At 38.6% G+C, this 23,241-nt stretch overlaps 1 protein-coding gene across 1 annotated transcript; it reads left to right on the top strand.

Annotated features, from left to right (window-relative positions):
- The first annotated feature begins 11,068 nt into the window (after positions 1 to 11,068).
- On the top strand, positions 11,069 to 12,462 carry LOC129743264 (uncharacterized). Its single transcript, XM_055735245.1, has 2 exons — positions 11,069 to 12,268; positions 12,334 to 12,462. Exons 1-2 carry the CDS (start codon positions 11,069 to 11,071, stop codon positions 12,460 to 12,462), a joined length of 1,329 nt encoding a protein of 442 aa, XP_055591220.1.
- The last annotated feature ends 10,779 nt before the right edge of the window (positions 12,463 to 23,241 follow it).

Here is a 23,241-nt window from a genome sequence, read left to right as displayed (position 1 = left end):
TCACAAAAATATTAAAATTATAAACGTAACATCGTTCCTGAATGTCTAGAACCACAAGCAGACACGTCCAGCAGAACGTGTTTGTTTGTTCTCCGAATCCTACGGTGGGAGATGATTTGGGCAGAGAGCAGAGCACAATGCACGAAATAACGATGCGTGTCGTCGGACATCACAATGTTTCTAGTAATATAATTTTCGCTGTCATCGGTTAGATATGAAGAGAGTTATAACGATTTTAGCTTGGAGTGTCAAATAGACACTCCTAAGTCTGATAAGGGTAACGAAATCTAGTGCGGATGAGAGTTAACCATCGTCTTGATGGTTTGAGTGTTAAAAAAGCAATTAAATTAAAAAAAAACTCCAGAATCGCTTTTCATGGTTTGCTTCGCTTCAAAAAAAGGGGACCCACAACACTCCACACTTCCCTACCTTTATGAAACTGAGATTCTTTCTGTACTAAACCAGCATTTCCTAATATATGTATCTATGCTTGTTAGAATCAAATCTATCAATTCACATTTATTATTTATTTACATAGAATTCCGTCTCACGACATAACTTGACAAACATAATTCCTAAAATTCACTAAGTCCATGGCAACCGTTCTCCAATTCCTCGGGCACCCCACGTTCGCCAGATCACGCTCCACTTGGTCTAACCACCTCGATCGTTGCGCCCCCGCTCGTCTTGTTCCTACCGGATTCGTAGCGAATACCTGTTTTGCAGGACAGTCGTCCGGCATTCTCGCAACATGTCCCGCTCAGCGTATCCGGCCAGCCTTCACCATCTTCTGGATACTGGGTTCGCCGTAGAGTCGCGCGAGCTCGTAGTTCATCCTTCGCCTCCACACTCCGTTCTCTTGTACGTTGCCAAAGATGGTTCTTAACCACGGTGTACACTATAATAAGGTGATATCTTCCCGATAATGTCGTCATTACTACCCATCTAGTGATCCTCGGTGTATGCAGCATTATCTTACGCGCGAAAAACTTTTTGCCTGGCACGCTATAGGCAGATAATAATGACGTCACTTGTTTACATTCAATCGAGTTGTTTACTCGTTTTAGTAGCCTACCTTATATATTTATATCGTGGTTCTTAACACTCGTCGCTCGAATACTCCGAGTGTACGCAGGTCCTTCTCGAGCAATATCCATGTCTCGTGCCCGTAGAGAACAACCGGTCTAATGAGCGTCATATATAGGTTACACTTCGTGCGAGCACTGCGAAGTCTTCTCGACCGCAGTTGCTTGCGGAGTCCATAGTAGGCACGACTTCAGCTGATAATTCGCCTTCGGATCTCACGGCTGGTGTCATTGTCTGCGGTCACCAGTAAGCCGAGATAGACAAAGTCTTCGACTATCTCCAGCTCGTCGCCATCGATCGTGACCTTGTTATTACTGGACAAGCTGGTTCGGTCAGTCTCGGATCCGCAGGCCAGCATGTACTTCGTCTTGGACGTATTAATCATCAACCCAATCCTTCCTGCTTCGCGTTTCAGTTTGCGGTAGATCTCCTCCACCGCCGCAGATGATCTGCCGACTATATCAATGTCATCGGCAAAGCAGATAAGTTGATTGGATCTGTGCAAAATCGTGCCCCGCATTTCGCCCACCGCTCGTCACATTTATTTATTGAGCTTATCATCAAAACTAAGTATTAATTTCATCGATAACATGATATGGCACTACACATTTTCCAACCAACTGGGCGTGCTTTTGGTGCGTTTCTCACAACTGACGCCCACAATTTTATCTCTAATATTTCCTAGGAAAATCAACTGTTCAATTTCAATAAATTTTAAACAAACTAACTGGGGCTGTTTTCCGCAAGCCAACATCACCTCATGAAGGCACACAATAAATATCGCAAAATTCTCACCACTCCACCCCCAGAAATCGTTCACCGAAATCAGAATCGGTTTGGCGGGCGCTTCCCGGGAACCCGAACTGGAGCATGTATGGCTTTTTATTGACAACGCTCGGACGGCTTCCGGAACCATTAAATAAACAAAACTACTTCGAGCCCGTAATATAATAAACCTAATCGTGGGTTCAATTTAACGGAAACGAACTCCCACATGAAATGGGAAAATGGTGGAAGGTGAAAGTCCGCTAAAGCTAGAAATGAATAGTCCTACTTGCCAGCTACTGGAAGCAATAGAAAATCCCCTTTGATGCCCACCATTGACCAATATTAAATGTCCCATTAATGGAGCCCGAGCATTTAGTGGTGCTGCAGTTGGGAGAGTGTGACAAAAAAAAAGTTCTTTTACGGGTCTGGTGACTTTTGAATGCGAGGGAAGAGCGACTTTCTACCTCCAGTATGACTGTACTGCATAGGGAAAGGCAAATATTTTCTATGGTAGCCCATTCAGATAAATTGTAATAAATTTTGAAAATCTAAATGGCGAGGTGTCAGTAAGTTTGAAATCAAAGGGAAATTCCTCGGAAATAATTCGGTTCACAAATAATTATCAGCTTTAGTTTTGATTATTTCACGGGAACCACTTTGCCACTGGGGATAGTATAGGTGACGGGCTTAACAAAAAATTACCAAACATTTTAGTCAATTTTTGCTGTTTTGCTTTCAGTTAGTGTACCCTTTAAATTGGTCTGGGTAGAGTACCTATGAATATGTAATTTAAAGTTTAGAGATCAGACTTTAAAAGTGATGTTTTTTCGGCACGTTTTTTTTTTTATTCGGCAGTCTTTTTGGTCTGCTGGAAGTGGGGTTGATCGAAAGTTGCATTTTAAAACCATAAAAAGTAGAGATGTACCGAATAGTGGTATTCGACGAACGGCCGAATACCGAATATTGGCCTTTTCAAGTATTCGGTCCCTCCTTCCACTCCTCCGGTTGCTGTTCTATGACCCAGATCCGGACTATCAACCGGTGTAGGCAATCGGCCAACTTGTCCGGGCCCATTTTGATGAGTTCAGCTTAACTTTACTCATCGTTGGGAGTGGCTCCTCTACGTCGTTAGCTACGCCGGCGATGTACCTTCCCCCACCGTCTTGATCTCCTGCATGTGCGCCGTTCAGGTGTTCATCGAAGTGCTGCTTCTTCCTTTTGATCACCTCACGATTGTTCGTCAGGATGCCCCCGTCCTTATCCCGGCACATTTCGGCTTGCGGCACAAAACCTTTGCGGGATGCGTTGAGTTTCTGATAGAACTTTCGTGTTTCTTGGGAACGATGCAGCTGCTCCAGTTCCTCGAGCTCCTCCTCCTCCAGGCGGCGCTATTTCTCCTGGAAAATTTGGACTCGCTGCCTCTTCCGCTGTTGGCGATTTCCACATTTCGACGGTTGCCTCTTTACACTACAGCCACCCACGCGGCATTTTCTTCGTTTATCACCCTCCTACACTCCTCGTCGAATCAGTCGTTCCGTCGAGTTCGCTCCACATAACCGATGACGTTCTCCGCAGCACTGTTGATGGCTGTCTTGATGGTGTCCCAACAGTCCTCGAGAGGGGCTTCGTCAAACTCGCCCTCTGCCGGCAGCGCTGCTTCGACAGATTGCGCGTAGTCTGCCGCGACCTCAGGTTGCTTCAGTCGTGCGATATTTAACCGAGGCGGACGCCGGTTTCGTGTGTTGTTCACTACGGAGAGTTTTGGGCGCATCTTCACCATCACCAGATAGTGGTCTGACTCGATGTTGGCGCCTCGACAGGATCTGACGTCGATGATGTCCGAGAAGTGCCGGCTGTCAATCAAAACGTGGTCGATCTGTGATTGCGTTTGGTACGGTGATCTCTAGGTGTACTTGTGTGGAAGGCGGTGCTGGAAAAAGGTACTTCGTACGGCCATTCGTTTGGAGGCGGCGAATTCAATAAGTCTGAGGCCGTTTTCGTTGATCAGCTGATGCGCACTGAACCTCCCAATTGTCGGTTTGAATTCCTCCTCCTGGCCGACCTGAGCACTAAAATCCCCGATGACGATCTTGATACCATGTTTTGGGCAACGGTCGTATTCACGCTCCAGCTGCGCGTAAAATTCGTCTTTGTCGTCACCGGTACTTCCGAGGTGAGGGCTGTGCACGTTGATGATGCTGATGTTGAAGAACCGGCCCTTGATTCTCAACCGGCACATTCGTGAGTTGATCGGCCACCACCCGATCACGCGCTTTTGCATCTTTCCCATCACTATAAAAGCTGTTCCAAGCTCGTGTGTGTTGCCGCAGCTCTGGTAGATGGCACGACCATCTGGATACGTTCGCACCGTGGAGCCCTTCCAGCATACCTCCTGCGGCGCTACGATGTCAAATTTGCGGCTCTTCAATTCGTTGGAGAGCACGTGGGTACTGCCCACAAAATTTAGAGATCGGAAGTTCCATGTTCCAAGTTTCCAATCGCTAGTCCCTTTTCCATCCGAAATTTGTTGTTCGTTGTTCGTTGCTTATGTTTTTTGTAGTCACGGGCTCGCAGCTAACCTCACTATCTCGCAGGAGGACCGTCGTGATGTTGCTGTTTTGGGTCCCGAACACCACCAGGACGCTGTTGTACTCCGCACGCCGCCCCTGACGTGGAGAATAGACGCGTTCGAAGCCCCCTAACTCAATTTGCATGTGACCAAAGCATCCACCGGGGTTGGGTACCCGATCTCCGCTAAGGTTGCTCGCACCCCAGCTGGCACCATGGGGAGGTAGAGAATCGAAGTTGCAGACAAGAGGTGATATGACCACTACCCTGGGGTAATGAGTGGAAGTTGATTGGATTGGTTCTTTGCTATGTGTGGGTTTTGTGTTGCGGAACTATTACTTTTACTGATTTTAGATGTTGTTTTGACTGACTGTAATATGCCTGTGTAAGTGGTATTGAGTTTAGCTGTATCTGTTCTGTAATTTACCGTATTGTCAGTATTGCTAATGTTGCACATTTCCAATACACGTTAAGTTGATGAGTATTTCTGAATTAAACTGAATTACTATATTTAAAAACATCATGTATTATTTGGAATAAGATTGTTCATTAATAATTTTAGGAAGTTTTTAAATGCCGGTCCTCCGTTACGATTTTTTTGTCCGGAATTCCCATTTGCCCTGGACGTTTTCCTAGCGGTAGCGGTATCGAGATGACGAAAACTGGAAGAAAATTAAAGTTTTTGTAATATGAAAATTGCTTAATAAATTTGAAGGAAAATGCTTACGTTAGAATCCGACAACATCGGCTGGCTTGAAGTGCCGATACGAAGCCGTCTTTGTGCTGCAAATTAGGTGATGAAACACCATTTCCTAGTTCCAAGATCATCTGTAGCGGGAATTATTCAAATTAATATCTTAATGTTCATGAATAATGTCTACATTAAATAATAATAAAGCTTACCACGATTCACGACCGCAAATGAAACGTTTGAAATATGACAAGATTCAAAACTACCCTTTTTGAAGGGAATCAAGCCTTCCGAAATAAGAGGTAAGATTGATCCGTTAAAATGACCCTTAATTTGACAGATAGTGGAGGTTCTCAATAACGGGTAAATTTTACGCCTTTAAGGGGTAGCCAAAAGTTAGCGTGTACGGTTTGAATAAAATTGCCGGGATGTGTCTCCAAAACTCTTTCATATATATTTACATCGGATTTGTGCCCATACAGTCTCTTTGTGAATGTGTTGGTGCTCATTCCGATGTAAACCTTCTCGCAATCACGACATGGGATGTTCTAGACAGTGTTGCCACATCACAATCTGTACCGCTCATCGAAAAAATCATTTTAATCTGTACCAAAATCTGTACCGAAGAAAACAAAGTTCTGCATTCAATGTGCCGATAGGTGAAGATTTAGTTTCCTTATTTTTTATCTAAAATAAGATTGTTGCACAAAGAACAGTTTCTTAAGTTAAACACTTTTTGTGAAACCTATTTAATCATTTTTATTTTCTCTCTTTAAAAAACTGACATTAAAAAATATTTTTCATAACAAACACTTTCTAAAATTCATGATGTTTATACATAGTTTTATTAGAACGATTTTTGAGCGTCATATTTAATGCGACATTTTTTGATCCGCCGTTTAATCTTAAATAACTTTTCGTTTTAAGGATAGCGTCCAATGTGTCAACACTCAGAAGATTACGAACTTTGGTTTTATTGGCATTTACTTACGAGAAAATGCGCTCAACCACTGCTGACGAGTGGGGGATTATAATCAGATATTTAATTTTTTGTATCAAATTTGGAAATCCAATTCCAATTCAAATCGTGAAATTCCCAGTAAGGAACTCCTATCGTCAGAATAATAAAGGCTAACTTTTGACTTATTTTCTGTCAAGTTTTCAATAAACTGGATGAAAACCAAATGTAGAATTTATTTCAGATTATAAAAGTCAAAAATCTATACCATATTTTGAAAATCTGTCATCTATACGTACAGATTCTGTACCAAAAATGAGCTCAAAAATCTGTACCTGTCTAGATAAATCTGTACACGAAAAACTGAAATGAAGGAAGAAAATTCGTCAATGATTACACAAATTGGGCAGCCAATGATTGAATTTGTGGTAATTTGTGGCAATTTGTTAGAGAAAATAAGAAGGTTCGAGTTCAAATGAGAGAAACCAGTGCTCAGAGAGAGTGACAATGTGCTAATTGTTGCAAATTGTTGCAATTTGTGAAGCAGTTGTGGAATTTTGATCATTACCACTCCAAATACAAAGAATTCTCTCTTGATTTCAATCCCTTGTCTGTACATGTGGCAACCATGGTTATAGACCTTGTTCGGCTGTTGAGCTGGCAACATCGGATCTTTGACGCAATTTATGGTTTTCTGGAAAATTTTAATGTCTGGAACATCTTTTTTCAGGTCTCTGACGATTCGGCTTGTGAGTTTTGGGATGTAGGTGAGTGTTCGGTAGCTGAAGTTTCTGGTTGGTCCGGATTGTGGCCCCTCGGATATTGTGTTGAAAGATGCTGGTTCCCTGGTTATGTTGTGTGACTGCTGTTGGATGGATACTGGAGTTTGTGACTGATATAAATCTGATGGTGATAAATCGTGCTGTTGCTAATGGTTGTTTGGTGATGATTGCTGAAACTTTGTTGTGTGTGATGCTGCAATGCGATGCGGTGGTTGATGATGATTGCTGGTGCTGTTGTAGTTGGTTGTTTGATGCTGCGATGTAAACGTTGAAAAAAAAAATGAAATCTGACAATAACAACCGATGGACAAGTGAGTTTACACACTTTAAAACAGACTCTTAACAATGCTCATTGTAACTTTTGAAACTAATAAAATTCCAGTACCCTGAGGAAGACCACCAAAAATGGTCGAAACGTCGGGCATTTCAAAAAGAAAGATATTTGTTGGAATCCAAGATCGAAAAATAGCCAAAAATGAAACATTAATTTTTAATTACACACGTTTGTAACTGCCCGGATTCTAAATGATCATAACCTAAAGCTCAAATGTATGGAAATTCCAAATTTCCAATTATTTCGTTGGTTCAAAGACTACAATCTTATAAATTGATTCTTTAATTTGCAAATTTCAAAGTCCAGAAAATTGGCTGAAATTTAGTAATGTAACCAATCAAGCAAAGGAAACGAAACTTTCGAATAGAAACCTACCTCCTAAGCTTCAAGCAGCTTTTTTGACAAGCCGCAGACATCTAGGATTGGTGTTTTGTTTGGCATTTTTGGTGAGCCCGTTCCTCTATTTTTCTTTTCCATAGTTGTCAGCGTTTTAGTTTTACTATGGCCGTGCGAACGGGGATAGCGTCGATGTGCTCTAGCAGATAGGCTGGCGCGAGTCTGGTTTTGGTATGCCAGGCGTACTGGGCTCGATTCCCGGTATCGGCAAGAAAACTTTTGGGTTCGAATCTCATGAGCGGCCGACAGGTTATATGTGTTTCCTCTTATTACTGACTATATATTCAGAATGTTCAATTAGTTGCCAGCTGGCCAGGTATATACACGGATGCCGGAGTACCTGCAAGTAAACTAGCCCACCTGGTTGACTCGTTCTTCCAAATATACCTACATCAACACAAGACATTCATCCATAACAGTTCATACGAAGCCATGGGGTCCGGGTAGATTTGTCGGACCTAATAATCTGGGCTCTTAAAAACTTCGTTTTGTTTCAAAGCTCATCCATGGTTTTCTGCAGAATTTTTAAGTAATGTTTACAAGAGTAATTTTTTAGGTTTGAATATTTTCTACTAGAAAATTAACATAATTTAGGTTTCAACTGTGAAACCGAGCCTGTTCATGGGTTTTGTGCCAATTTTTAAATTCTCTGAAAGAATTTTCCATTGAGCAACTTTGTACGAAACCATAACTTCGTATTTATCTTATATATAAAAATGGAGGCGTTTAGGTTGTAACAACATCACGTATGAATGGTCGGTCGTAATGAAGTGAAATTTGAAATCCGAGGGTTTTTTGGGTCAGAGATGGTTTGCATAATAGTTTCAAGAATCTCACTTTTTATGGAAGGGGAGCTCCTAAACAAAATCAACTAGAAACGGGACAAAACTCGAACAACTTGAAGACGATTTTCATGAAAACTGATTCACGAGCACGAAAACTTGTGAACTGTAAACATTTTCCAACGATTTATTAGGTAACGGGTAAAACCGGGTCAGCTAGTTTAGGCAAAAAAAATTAAGCTGTTGAACAGGGGAATGTCCTTTGGCATTGGAAAACAATCAATTCAACTAACATCACTGCTGGTGCCTAGGAATGTTGAATTGATTGTTATTCAATGCCAGAGGACATACTCCTTTTGAACAGCTAATAATATTTTTCCCAAATTAAATATGAAGTTACGGTTTCGGACAAAGTTGTTAAGCGGAAGATTTTCTTTAGAGAATTCAGAAATTAGCACTTAAGGGGGGAGTAGGATCTAACGGGTAAAAAAAACACCATTATCACGAATTTTTTTTTAAGCTATCGTTCAAACAAATGTATTCAAATTTTTTGCATTAAACAAAGCATTGTTAAAAGAACATTTAGTAATTTATTCGTAGAAAAATATTGAAAAATGAGCCGGTGACGGAGCACTTTCGAGGATGCCTTTTAGAAAACAGGATTTGCGGTGGACACTGTATCTCAGCACAGAATCATCTGAAGTCAAAAAATCAGAGCAAAATATTTTAAATATATGTTTTTCTGGACCCCAACGATTTTATTTAACTTTAAAAAAATTATGATATTTTTGTGGCTGTTTGAAGTAAAAACTACGATTTTTCACGAAAAAATCCGCTATGTTTTATCTGTAAAATCTCCTACCTACCTACCTAAGGGTCCAGCGCCGATTGACCGGCGCATAGGGCTGAGATAAAAGATCTCCACTGCTGGCGATCCGGAGCCAGCGTCTTCACTTGCTGCCAGCCAAGGTTCTCGTCAACTGTGCGGATTTCAGCGGCTAGACTTCGCCGCCATGAGCTTTTGGGCCTGCCTCTTCTTCGATGCCCATCTGGATTCCAGTCAAGCGCCTCTCTGCAAATCTCGTTTTCATCTCTTCGCAGCGTGTGCCCAATCCATCTCCACTTACGTTCCCGAATCTCGATTTCTAGCGCCATTTGATGACACCGGCGATGAAGTTCAACGTTTGAGATCCAGTTGCCAGGCCACCAAGCGCGGATGATGTTCCGCAGGCAGCGATTCACAAAAACTTGCAGTTTTCGCGTCGTCACCGCATATGTGCACCAAGTTTCGCACCCGTCCAGCAATACGGATTTGACGTTTGAGTTGAAGATTCGGATCTTAGTTCGTAGAGAGATCTGGCGTGACCGCCAGATGTTTCGGAGACTCGCAAACGCAAATCGGGCTTTTCTGATCCGGGTTTCGATGTCCTTCTTGGTACCACCATCAGGCAAATCTCCCCAAAGTAAAAAAAAAAGAAAATCGTTGGGGTTTGGTATTTTATATGTAGAAAATATGTTCCAAATTTGAAAAGAATCGGATAAGTAGTTTTCAAATGACGATGTCCACGGACTTTAAAAATGTGCTTTCGAGAAAAACGCGTTTGAAGTTTCTGCTCTTGCGTTCTTGCAGTATTAGATAGGAGGAGATAAAGGCCTATAATTTCTACAGTTTTGCTTCAATTGACTTGAAAATTTGACACAACATTCTTGAAATGTTTTACAATAAGAAAATAAAAAAAATCGATTTTTTGAAAGTGTTAGACCCTACTCCCCCCTTAACTCATGAGCAAGCTCGGTTTCACAAAAAAAAAAATTATGATGATTTCTCAGAACGAAATGTTCAATTTCCCCATACAAACATAAAATGTTTAATTCACTCATATAAACGAAACTTAAAAATTTTGCAAAAAACCATGGATGAGTTTTGAATCATAATGATACTTTTAGCCCAGGGTTTGAAACCCCAAATCAACTCAGTCTTTTGTATTATGTTCAGCGCACACAAAATATCTTCAGTTTCTTGCGTCTTAAATGATAGGAGGACTCAAACTTTAAAAATTCTTTCTCAACTACTTTATTCAAAAAGGTTATCTTCTTGAAGAAATACTTTGTTCTTTTTATAAACTTCAATTTAGGTTATGAAACTGTACATGTCACCACTGGCGTAATACACATTGAAATTAAGCCCGTGCGTCTGAAATTAGATGAGATAATAATCAAGCCAGTCAAAAGAAACGAGGGTGTTCTTCAATCAATGCCATTAACAGCGACTGAAACAATTTCACATGCTTAGTATACTTCGCGAAACTTTTCCGGAGCTGAGAAAAGTTTCCAAAGTATTGCATTAACAAGTGTTACCGACCCAAATATGGTGGTTTTACGAAGAATTGTACTCTTGGGATGCACCCAAATAAAAAACGTGAAATGTTGGATGGTAAATTTGACATTAATTTGAGAAATTGAACATTCCATAGAAAAAATTTCTGGACTTCTGAATGTCAGAAAGATGATTTCCGAAGGTTATTGATCACTTTTGCAACATGTTCTACACTATTTTTTCGGTGTACTCTTTCACTGGATGATTTCGAAAACTTTTCAAACTATTTTCGACACAAGTATTATAAAAGCTGCCTACAGCCTTATTCCTTTCCAGTAGTTATAATTTCGTGTCAGGATCAACGACACCGACAAACGTCAAGCAGAATGTTCAAGTGGTTATCCAAACCGGGAAGCAAAACCCAAATTATTCATCAGCAGCCCCAATATCGGTCGGATGAATTTCAGGAGCTGTTCATTTTTATGGTGAAATGTTTTCGCCAGTTTGGACTATGTCCGGTGCGAATCGAACAGGTCCGGGGAAAACCACGTTTCGAAATGAGTCGGTTCCTGGTGGTTGCTGTTGTGTTTATTTTACTTTCGACCTGGGTAGCGTTGGTTGCATCGTTTTTCCTGAAGTTTAAGACCCCAATGATCACCGGAATTGCAAACCACATCCAGTTTATAACAAACGCAATGGCTCTAACGGCTACATTGGCCGTTCCCATCTTCAAGTATAACGATTTGAATGGAATCTTTGAGGACTTCAATGTGATAGACGATGAGTTAAACTATTTCAATGTCAAGTTGTACCAATCACAGCTCAAGTGTAGCTTCTTGAAGTGCTACATTGTTCATGTTCTGTTCTTGATCATGTCAACCATCTACGATGCCCACGTTATGTTGATTTTGGGACGAGGAACTCAGCTATGGTTGTGGTTCTTTCATCTGCTGCCATTCATACTTTATTCTTTGGCGTTCATGCAGGCGTTCACCATGATAAAATGGGTCAAAATTCGTATTCAGCATTTGAACTCATTGATCGAACAGTACTATCGCTACCCTCCACTAGACAGGATTGGGAACAACAAGTTCAAAGTTTCTTCCTTAGTAACTTTAACACTGGACGTCGAAAAAAGTGAAACTACGGAAACTTGCGAAGAGCTGGCAGTTAACAATCGAATCTTGACAATCGTCTCAAAAACCATTGATCTTGCTTCACGTTTGGAATCCTACAACGGATTAATTTTTCTGTTCGGATACCTCGCTCTGTTTTCGGTTACCACAATTCAAGTCTACTTCTGCTATCTCTTCATGCTAATCAACAAACCTGAGCAAGGCTTCAGCATTAATACGTTTGGACTCTCGTTGACGATAATCATCGGAAATCTGGTGGCCATCCTAGCCCTGCCATATATCTGTGAGCAAGTCGGAAATGAATCAAAAACTTTGATGTCCTACCTGTCGAAGTTATCGATGAAGTACGGTCAAAACGTGCAGTCTTCGATTTGGTTCCCGAATTTGATTTCCAGCATAAAATTCTCAGCACTTGGATTCTTCAACATCAACTACAACATGCTGTCTGGGGTAGGAATATTAAAAGACAACAAAAATATTTTCATTTTGTTATGACTCTATTTCTCTTTCATTAGTTTTTTGCAGCGTTGATTACCTACCTGATCATCTTCATTCAGTTCAATTCGATTGTGCCGGCCAAGGAAAATGAGGTACATTTGGTTCGAAAAGGTGGAGAGAAACTGGGTACTTCTGGCGATGACTAAATAGTTATGTTCTATGTTATGCTGTTCATAAATTATGGAATGATTTAATATGAAAAAAATATTTTGTCCGCAACTATGTACTCAAGATCCATTTGTTGTAAACCTAATAGTGATCAGAATACATGCAGTTTTTCAAGAGCTCAACAGTCTTTTAATATTTTAATAATTTCAACCTGTGTGATTCGATGATAAAAAGTAATATCGACAATTTGAATCGTTTTAAAGGTTATCAACCAAGTTTTTTTTTGTTTTGAAATAGTTACAGTACATTTTTTTATTTTGAAAAAGTTAATGCAATGAAAAATGAAAGATTTTCGAAGAAGTTAAAAACGAATTTTTTTTTTTGGAAAATGTTGAAGATTTTGTATTACTTGTGTAGCATGCGATGACCAAAAAAGACGAACATGGAGGTTTTAAATCCTGCATAGTGACATCGATAATTTTTCCAATATTCTCATAATAAAAATTTTTCGCTATCATATCTTCTTTGAAAATCTAATCTTTTTTATAGAATAAACTCTCAGCAAAAACGATTAAATCTTTTTATTGAAAAACGTCTATTTCCACACAAAAAAAAGGATTTGAATATATTTTTGAATCCATTTGAAATTCCACATCACAAATGAAATTCCAACAATATTTAAATAAGAATTTCCAAATATCTTTTCTGTTTAAAAAGTGATTTTGAATTTCCCTTGTTTTCGAAAACGTGGAAAACGGCTATAAAGGTTTAATTATTTTTTTCTGTATTCAATCACACAGTGCAACACTGAAATTGGAAACAAATTCACTTTTCGCTAGTTTTGAAATTCACATGAATCTTACAAACCCTCCATATATTTTTTTCCGATCTCATCAAAAAGTTGCTTTAAGTTTCTTCCGAAGTATTACAAAAGAAAATTATAACATTTCCAATGTTTCGAGAATAAAATATTTTTTATATGGTTCAAAAGTCGTAAACTCTTCGGAATTTTCCTTCCATTTCTTGAGCAAAGTTGTAGATAAATGTAACCACTTTTAAGACGTAGAATATTATTGGGAAAAACTTCATCCAGGGTCCAAAAATTACTAAAATGTGTAAACAGGTACAGTTTTTTGCTAATTTGAACCAATAAATGTAGTTTATTTGACTTTTTTGGTTCAACATATATTTTTTCGTGTTTTACACGTTTTCTGAAGATATTAATACGAATATTTCAAATACTTTTGAAATGTGAGCTTCAAAAAAAAATTCTATTTAAAATATATTTGGAAAAGGGGTCTTCTATATAAAATAACAAAATAAAAATTTGGATGACATTTTTTGAGGTCTATTTCTTATTTTCTAGAATATACATATTTTTTCTCACCTTAAATTTTTTTCAGAGGATTAGGGCATCGGAGGGGGGCTAACAACATCAACTCCGTTCCCCTTCCAACTTCGAATTTCTCATGAACAGTATGTGTGAATTTAACAGATGCATTTCCGAATCCATTATTAAGCAATAACTGCAAGAATGTTGTACACGTTAAATGGACAATCACTTTTCCTGTCATCTGCTCCTAAATTTGAAATCAAGAATCCAACTCTCCTAATTATTGTAAAAACAAATTTAACAATTAAATTGTATCAAACGACATGAATGATCCTCATTCAACATCAAAATTAAATTCAAATTTCATGGAAAAATAGACATTTCAACAGTGTAATTCATAATCTTAAATCGGACCCACAGTTCAAAATTTCAAATTAAATATAATCGTAGTATCAAATTACAGATTAAATTCAATTACGAATTTGAGAATCGAATTAACAATCAGAGGAAAGCGGTAATGGCAAAATTTATAATTCTATTTCAAATGATTGTTCTCAAATTTAGATATGAATTTGAGACATAAAAAAATTCATGTAATATGTTGAGATTTTTAAAATGTAATGAAGATAAAAACTTAAAAATAGAAATTTATTTAAAAATGTTAAAAAAAATCAAGAAACTGTTGCCAAAATCTCTTCTTAATGTTACAAATGTTACCTTCGAAAACAATTATTAAGAACTAAAAAATATTTTCTAGACACACAATCATAAATTTGGAATAAGGTGCGATTGAAAATATAGAAATATTCATGATTAGAGAATCGGTCAATGAAATTCACAATTCAACCATAAGAGCGTTTTATGATGATAGTTATTAGAGAATGATCATTTAGAGAATTAAAACCTGAATCCAAGGTGATTTCTTCTACATATGTGTTGTAAAGTGCCATCATCCTGTACATTGGTTCGTTTCTTGCGTAATTTTGGATCCTGTTTGATAGCTGGAACGACCTTATGCTGCGCAAACTATTATGTCCTTCGTTGGGAGATACCTTCCACTTTCCAAATCCTTCAAAAACAACGCGTCAATTAACTTCCTGCGATTTTCAAGCTAATCCAGTCCGACCAGCATGCACAAGGCTCGATAAACCGGCATTTCCTCTTGCCATCCAAGGTTTCTTAGCGCGTATTTGAGGAACTTCTTTTGGACTCTCTCCAGTCTATTGATGTGAACGTTGTAGTACGGTTGCCAAATAATGCTGCCGTACTCAATTGAAGTCCGCACTAACTCGACATAAATTGAAACGATAGTATACAGGTCGTTCAATTTATTACAAATACTGCTGATCATTCCAAACATTGAATTTGCTTTATGCGTTATGCAGAATCGAACAATCTTTCTGGTGACGAACAGGAAGAAATATTTTCAAATCATCAGCGAATATCAGCACGAATACGTCGTGCAGAACTTCGGGAAACTTGTTCATAACAGTGATGAAAAGAAGGGGTCCCAAGTGACTCCCTTGTGGTACATCACTGATAACCGAGAATGCACCAGATCTGACATTTCCCAGCCTCACGTACTGAACTATTTCAATAAGGTAAGAATGTATCCATTTAAGGCAGTTACCAAAAATTCCATTCTTGCAAAGTACGGAAAGAAGAGCATTGATTTTGATCACATCAAATGCTTTCGACATGTTCGTGTATATAGTATCGACTTGAAGTCTTCGTATCATCCACTGTGAAGTTCGCGATACAAATTAGCCAAGATTTGTCACGGTCGACCGCCGTCTCAGAAAACCATGTTGAACATTCGACATTTTCCTCTCCAGCCAAGGGTACATCTGGTCGTAAACGATGCTCTCAAAAAGCTTTGGTATGGCAGAAAGTATTGCCACTCCACGACTTTTATGTATCGGTACGATGTGCGAAATCTTCCAAAACTTCGAAAAAAATCCTTCGTGAAGTGAGTCTGAGAACAGGCGGTGTAAGGGTGCTTCGAGTTCGTTAACACACTTTCCATGGATCGAGTTCGGTAAGCCATCGGGACCACTACCTTTGGATTCAACGAGCATTAAAATTTTCTCTCTGACATCTAAAATCGATATTGTTAGCTCAGGAATAACTTCTTCTGGAAATTGATATTCTTGATCAATTGGTACATTATTCGAGCAGTATACAGTTCGAAAATAATTTGCTAGTAGTTCTGATGCTTCTTACGAATTATCTGCTTTATAAATGTGATATGAAACATTTTTTTCGATATTAAGTTCGATTTGCGCTTCGAATTAACATATTTCCAAAAAAAAATTCGGTTCAGTTTGGATATTTCTTTGAAGATTTTCAAGGTACAAACAACGCTCGGCTCTATGCAAGCTTTTGAATGCATTTACTGCAACTCGATATGCAGTTTTTTCATGCTGAGATTTGATTCTACGGTAACGATTATCTTTCCTTCGTTTATCTTTTAAGAGGCGATTGTTTCAGCGTCAAACCACTCCGGGTATCTAGGGTAGCCTGATTTTAATTTGGTTATTCTACAATGGTTCAGCAATATGCCGTAAACGACAGTGTAGAACAACAAAACGTTAAAATCTGATGCACATTGAACCGTGCGATAACTTTCGCTAATGTTATCGAAAACTCCAAGACTGTTCAAAAATTCTAGCATAGATCGTGCTCGTGAATAAGTTATATCGTATATAAAAACTTCGGATTGTATAAATATCGTTCTCCATTCCACCTCTAACAATGATTGCGAAACAGCTACCTCATTGAAATGATTCATATCGATCATTACCTTGGGTTCCTGTGCTGGCGGTGTGTCTTCGTACTGAACTTTATCCATATTAACGACATTGCTTTATGATGCCCTTCGTTCAGTATCAGCGGTGTAGTTTCTTCAATTTGACAGCACTCCACGTCGTTCGTGAATAACAGATCAAGAAACCGATTGTTTTGATTCGGAATTCCACAGACTTGAAACAGATCAGATGCTGCCATATCATCAAGCTCCGATTTCAACTTTCAACACCAATTGTAGTAATTTTTGGTTTTGTTCTTATTAAATTTTATATTTTTTAAATCTAACAAGTTTTTACAGAAAAAGCATGAGAGTGTTGCAATTCATGAAAAGATGGATGAAGGTTTTGAAGTTATACTTTCATTTACTACAAATTTCAAAGAATGCGATTTTTGATAAAAAATTTTGAAAACTTGTAGCATCTTGTTCAAGTTTTCAAACAATCAAAAAACGCACGGGCTCACAGCCACACTGGCTCTATAGAATGATGACTTTACTCAATTGTCGGCTGGGTGGGTGCTTCAGTTTCTGCTTGCGCGTTTAAAAAAAAAACACATTATATAGGGGTAGGGGTGGTAAACTGGACACCCTAAGGCATTGCATCAATTTCTCCACAGTTAAACGTCAAAACACTGGGTGGATTGCACACATTAAATGAGCCACTAATAGTTGATTAATAAAACAGCCAAAATGTACATATTTTTTAAGTTTTTTTAAAACTTTTTTAAAATCCTTTTTTTGTGCAAAAAAAAAACATGTGCACGAGGGGGGGAGGGAGTCCACGCAAATAACTCGGAATTGGAAAAATCTTTTTGAGTGTAGTCATTTCAAGTGACTGGTGACTGGACGACCAGACATTCCCGGTGCATGTTCCGTATACCCATTCGAACCAGATTCTGCGTAATACAAAAAAAAACATCATGCGACCACTCTAAATACTCGGAAATCTAAAACTAGGGATCAAGTTCTGTAAACTTTATTTGTAATGTCCAGACATGTCCCAGATAACCTTCAATTCAATAGAGTAACTAGGGTTAGAATGAAAATTACAATGAAGATTAAAATGAAAATAAACACTGTCCATTTTACCACCCCCATGTGTCCATTTGTCTCTAATAGCCTCTAGTGATTCTGTGATAGGGTGGCCATAAAGTTTGCACTACTTTATGAAGAAATAAGTAAGATTTAAGGGGGTGTCCATTTTACCCACACTTCCCCTACCATTAAATTCCCCGGATTCTGAAGATTACCCCCTGCCACCAATATCACCTACAAATCAATCCCTTTCACTTGACATGTCGAAAGTTGAAATCGGAGCAAAACTAATTTCTCGCGGTACTTACACTAATAGCTTGTACTAGTGAAGTCACGACACTATTTTTCGTCAACTACAAGTCAAACCCTTTCGCTAGAGGGGTCGCAAGTTGAAATCTTAGCTAAACTAATTTCTCGCGGTACTAACACTAGTAGCTTGTCTCAGGTCTAATGTTGTAACGGTTCTAGAATTTTGCTGATCGTCCGATTGATCAACTGCCTTCACTTAGCGCCAAACGAGCACGAGATAATCGTAATCGTATGTGAAGCAGCAATTTCCGTTCGTGCCCGGCTAGACTCCTCAAGGCGAGTCCTTCAAAAAAATCAACCCGAACCAATCGCTATCCAAGACCCTATTACGCCCGAATTAACGGAAAGAATATTCCAACGGGAAAAAACAAAAACGCGTCGCAAAACTAGCAATAATTTTCCTTTCTCTCTTCGATCGACAAACAGCTGAAAATATGAAGTTACAAAATTTATTTTCCTGCTTCCTAGGCCTTATCTATTTGTTTAAGATCCCACCTATCGAATTCGCACTGTATTACCGGCGCACAGTGGTCCAAAACTTAGAAAAGCTGGCGGAAAGTCGATTTTTGAAGCGCTTATAATTATCTATCCAAATATTTCATCGTGTTCCGGCATTTTCAAGCTAAATGAATCCATGAAAATGATAGTCTTAAGTTTACCCGTTTCGGAGTTCTCAAAGAAATGCTAAGAATAGATTGAATATTTTTCGAAAAATTTGCTTAGATTTGCTTACATTGAAAAACTAATAGATATTCAAATCGCCAATATAAATTGCTTTGCAATTATTTTTATATATATTTTTAGGCATATTTAACACTTTATCCAATAAAAATTTGTGATTTGGAATAAAGTTAAGTTTTTTCATATGGAATTTAGTTGCAAAAAACGATAAATATTTTGAATTTTATAACTTCAACTAAAGATTTATAAAAAAAACTCCACATAACTCCACTCTAATTTTAAGTTGGATAGATTCCCACATTTCTGGGCTACAAAATATGGCAAATTGGGCTGCCTTTTTTTGCCATTTTTGGAGAACGACGTCAAAGAATTGAACCACTTTTTTCATCAAATTTGACATCTTAGCCAACAACCTCCCGGATCACGAACTAAATTGATATTTATTTGGATCTCTATGTTGATTTTTCTCAAAAATCCATTCATAAAACATTTTTTTCATATTTTGAAGCACTATCAGTATGAATTTCTGTGTAATTTTTACTATTAGGAAAACTCCCGAAACATAATTAAATTACGGTTTCTCAAATATTCTTCTGATTATTGTTCAAATCATAGAACCTTTTTTGCTGTTCAATATTCGTGAGAACCCATTGAAGCTTCAAAAATTGTAAGAAACTTTTATGGTATTATTTTAAAAATATGAAATATGAAAAAAATTTAAAAGATAAATTGAAAAATTTAGAAAATATGAAGCAAAAAGTTTGTATTTCTCGTTTAAAATGTAAATTAAGTGTTTTGTGTTAAAACAACCATTAATATAATAAATGATCATTTAAGAAAAAAGCCTACAATCCTTAATTTTATAAATTTGATCAGTAGTGGCGAAATTGTTGAACAATTTTCATCTATCATAAAATTTCTATATTTACTCGTTAATTAATGAAAAATTAAAAAAATGATCGGTACTAGAGCGTTGTCAGGTCAATCTGTATTGATTTAACTTCATATGTATTGTAATTTTAAGATAATTTTAGATTCAATTAACCTTTCTAGGATGTGATAGATTTTGCAGCAATCTGTTCGAAAATTTTAACACAAGAATTTACTTACTGAGATATTAAATTAAATTAAATTTTTCGAATTCTTACAATAAATAAAGAAATTTAAAAGAAAATATGAAAAGAATATGTTATTTTTTGTAAAATTATGATTATTGAACAATTTTGAAAGGTTTCAGAGCAAAAATTGTTGAAACCAGACTTTTTTGCCAGCTTTTTGAGAATTGGACCACTGTGCGGCGCACTGGCGGTTATTTATAGATTTAGCCAAGTGTACAAAAATACTTTAGAGGTGGTGCTTCTCTATCGATCGCAGCTTTTTACAGACACAATACAGAAAGATCTGACCTTAATTGAGCAGCAAGATATCTCCTGGTGACTCCTAAGCTGGATGCTGTCAGTTCTCTCCGAGGGTGAAGGTGCGTCTCGGCTAACTGCGATGTCTGGTTGACTGTGTTTCACCAACAGTTTGCACCACGGGATTCGGGCTCCTGGAGATCACGAGGCAATTGACGACCTGATGATCTTAAGTGGGCAGACGTGTCCACCTGGGCCTGGGAGAAAGTTTGCCAATCAAACGTAAAGAAAGCTCTAATGTTTGCCGTAAAAAAAAATTACAATAAACCTTAGAACTTTCTATCATTTTGTAACAATGTTACAATGTCTCAGGTCTAATGTTTCATGGCTCTTGTCTAATGCCTCAGGTCTCATGTCTTATGTCTCATCTCTTATGTTTCAGGTCACAGGTCTCAGGTTTCAGGTCTCATATCTCAGGTCTCAGGTCTCATGTCTCATGTCCAATTTTTAATGTTTTATGTCTCTTGTCTCAGGTCTCATGTCTCAGGTCTCATGTCTAAGGTCTCAGGTCTCAGTTGTCATGTCTTAAGTCTCAAATCTCAGGTCTCAGGTCTCATGTCTCATGTCTCAGGTCTCAGGTCTCGTGTTTTATGTCTTAGGTTTCTACTCTCAGGTCTCAGGTCTCAGGTCTCAGGTCTCAGGTCTCAGGTCTCAGGTCTCAGGTCTCATGTCCCACGTCTTTGGTCTCATTCTTCAGGTCTCATGTCTCATGTCTCAGATCGCATGTCTCTGGACTCAGGTTTCAGGTGTCAGAATTTGAATGATCTTTTTTTACACGGCTTTCGGGAATTAACACGGTTTTTATTTACGCGGTACGTATATCAGTGTAAAAACAACCTAACTGCATTCCAAAAATAAACTTATCAAACTTGCTCCCTTATTTTATCTCTGTTTATTCCCGATCCAGCAACTTATTCCTCCCAATTACCCTTTTTTATTCAATGAAACGGAAATCTCCGCGCCAATAGGGCCCGAATCAATTAAAATGAAATCTCCCGGGAGAAAAAAGTGAATTAAAATAATTTCCATCAAAAAATACCAACTTTCCAACCCAACACAATGATGACACTCCATTTACCCAGGCAGGGCTCGAAAGCCAATTTTCCCCTAGAAGAAAGAATGAAACAGACGACGATGCACTGGAAAAAGTTGAAACTATTTTGTTCTGTAAACTGGCGGCTGCTCCAGTGCACCGGAAAGTAACCAATACTGGCTGACACCGGGCCAAGGCGGGGAACTTGCCGTGTTGTACCTTCAGGAAATTAAAAGTTTGCTTAATTAATTCAATTATCTTCGATAAAAGTTGCCCGCCCGCTTGGAGCATCTCTCCCGGGGCAGGAAGTGGAAGTATAGAAGGGGTGCTGATTGGGCCACTCCGAAGGGAAACTGAACTGAACTCGCGCAAAAGACCTGCAGAGAAAAGGTCGATTCGAGTTTTCGTACCCTCAGGAGAAGCCACAGAAAAAGTACTTCAAATGGGTACTTTGTCGAAACCGTTTGCACGCTAATGTACTTGTTTTCCTAAGGAGCTTTTTTGAGTTTTGCTTTTGGCTTTTCTCCTGTAAACTTTGAGGTGAACTTCTGCCTAATAAAGAGATGTTGGATGTTTGGAGGTGTTTGTTGAGCCGGTTTTGTTTTCAGTTGATGATGTTTTGTTTCTAGTTCCAGCTTACATTTTAATTAAAGGTTCAGATTACGTTATCCGTATAATCCATCATTATGGAATTTGTTCAATACTTGGGAAAAGAGAAAATCTCTTTAGTTTCCACTACAATTGATGTCGGACATGGATTCACATTTCTTTCGGAGACAGGTGAAAAGCTAGAGTCTGTTATGATAGAAAGCAGGGAAACTAAGAATAAGAATGGAAACACAATGAACAAAACCTTATCAATTTCAGCGAAGGAAAAACCTTTTGTTCGAAACGGATTGATAATTGGATGTGGTTTTCTAAGCTGGATTATTTTTTCCGACCGTTAACATACTTTTGATCGTCATTTTTAAATGAGCTCTGTTTTCTCATTGCTTCATTGATGCAAGGTATTTGAGGTCAAAGAATGGTATTTTGGCTTGAATGAAGCAAAACTATGTATGGCTTTAAATTCAAATATGGGCCCCGTACGTTTTTGGCAACACGCTTGTAAATTTTATGTTGCCAAAATCGAATTTTGCAAAAATCGATCGATTTTTTTGTCATTTCTGTAAATATGATTTCAAATTATCAAAAACAAATAACACAAAGTATATACTGCCGGCCATAAGTTTGAGATCACGCCCTTAATACCATCCAAACTTTGTTCGGTCATACCTCAGTCATCCTAGCGGGTGATACGGTCAAAATTTGGTCAATATCAACTTGACGTATTTCTTTCAATTTTGCATTTAAAAAACCTGAACACCCCTCATTTTGAAGGTGTGTGTGTGTGTGTGTGTGTGTGTGTGTGTGTGTGTGTGTGTGTGTGTGTGTGTGTGTGTGTGTGTGTGTGTGTGTGTGTGTGTGTGTGTGTGTGTGTGTGTGTGTGTGTGTGTGTGTGTGTGTGTGTGTGTGTGTGTGTGTGTGTGTGTGTGTGTGTGTGTGTGTGTGTGTGTGTGTGTGTGTGTGTGTGTGTGTGTGTGTGTGTGTGTGTGTGTGTGTGTGTGTGTGTGTGTGTGTGTGTGTGTGTGTGTGTGTGTGTGTGTGTGTGTGTGTGTGTGTGTGTGTGTATGTGTGTGTGTGTGTGTGTAGAATGTTGCTCCTATTTTGATTTTGGAATTCACTCTTCAGTTTTCAAAATTCCGTCCAAGGAAGAAGAGCAGCGTATCAAATTTTGCTCGCGCATCGCGAAAATCCGAGCTACTCGCACGCAAAGCTGGCAAAATCGCTAAAAGTTGCCAAATCAACCGTTACAAATGTAATTAAAATGTTTTTGGGGAACGTTTGTCGACAGCCAGGAAGTCTTGATCGGGGGGAAATCGAAAACCGGAAGCCGCTGAGACGACAAAGAGAGTTGCCGGTAGTTTCAAGCAAAACCCTAACCTCTCTCTCCGAGATGCCGCAAATAAGCTAGATGTATCGTCTACAACCGTACATCGAGCCAAAAAACGAACCGGACTATCGACTAACAAGAAGGTAGTGACTCCAAATCGCGATGATAAACAAAATACGACGGCCAAAGCGCGATCCCGGAGGCTGTACACGACGATGCTGACGAAGTTTGACTGCTTGGTAATGGACGACGAAACCTACGTCAAAGCCGAC

Source organism: Uranotaenia lowii, chromosome 2 (assembly GCF_029784155.1).
Source record: "Uranotaenia lowii strain MFRU-FL chromosome 2, ASM2978415v1, whole genome shotgun sequence".
NCBI classification, from domain to species: domain Eukaryota; kingdom Metazoa; phylum Arthropoda; class Insecta; order Diptera; family Culicidae; genus Uranotaenia; species Uranotaenia lowii.
Note: the sequence above shows the minus strand (reverse complement) of the source record. Positions and strands in the feature narration are given on the sequence as shown.

Coding starts and splice junctions, on each gene's coding strand:
- LOC129743264 (XM_055735245.1), top strand. CDS start 11,069: ATGTTCAAGTGGTTATCCAAACCGGGAAGCAAAACCCAAATTATTCAT. Junction 12,269..12,333: donor ACTACAACATGCTGTCTGGG/GTAGGAATATTA, acceptor CTCTTTCATTAG/TTTTTTGCAGCGTTGATTAC.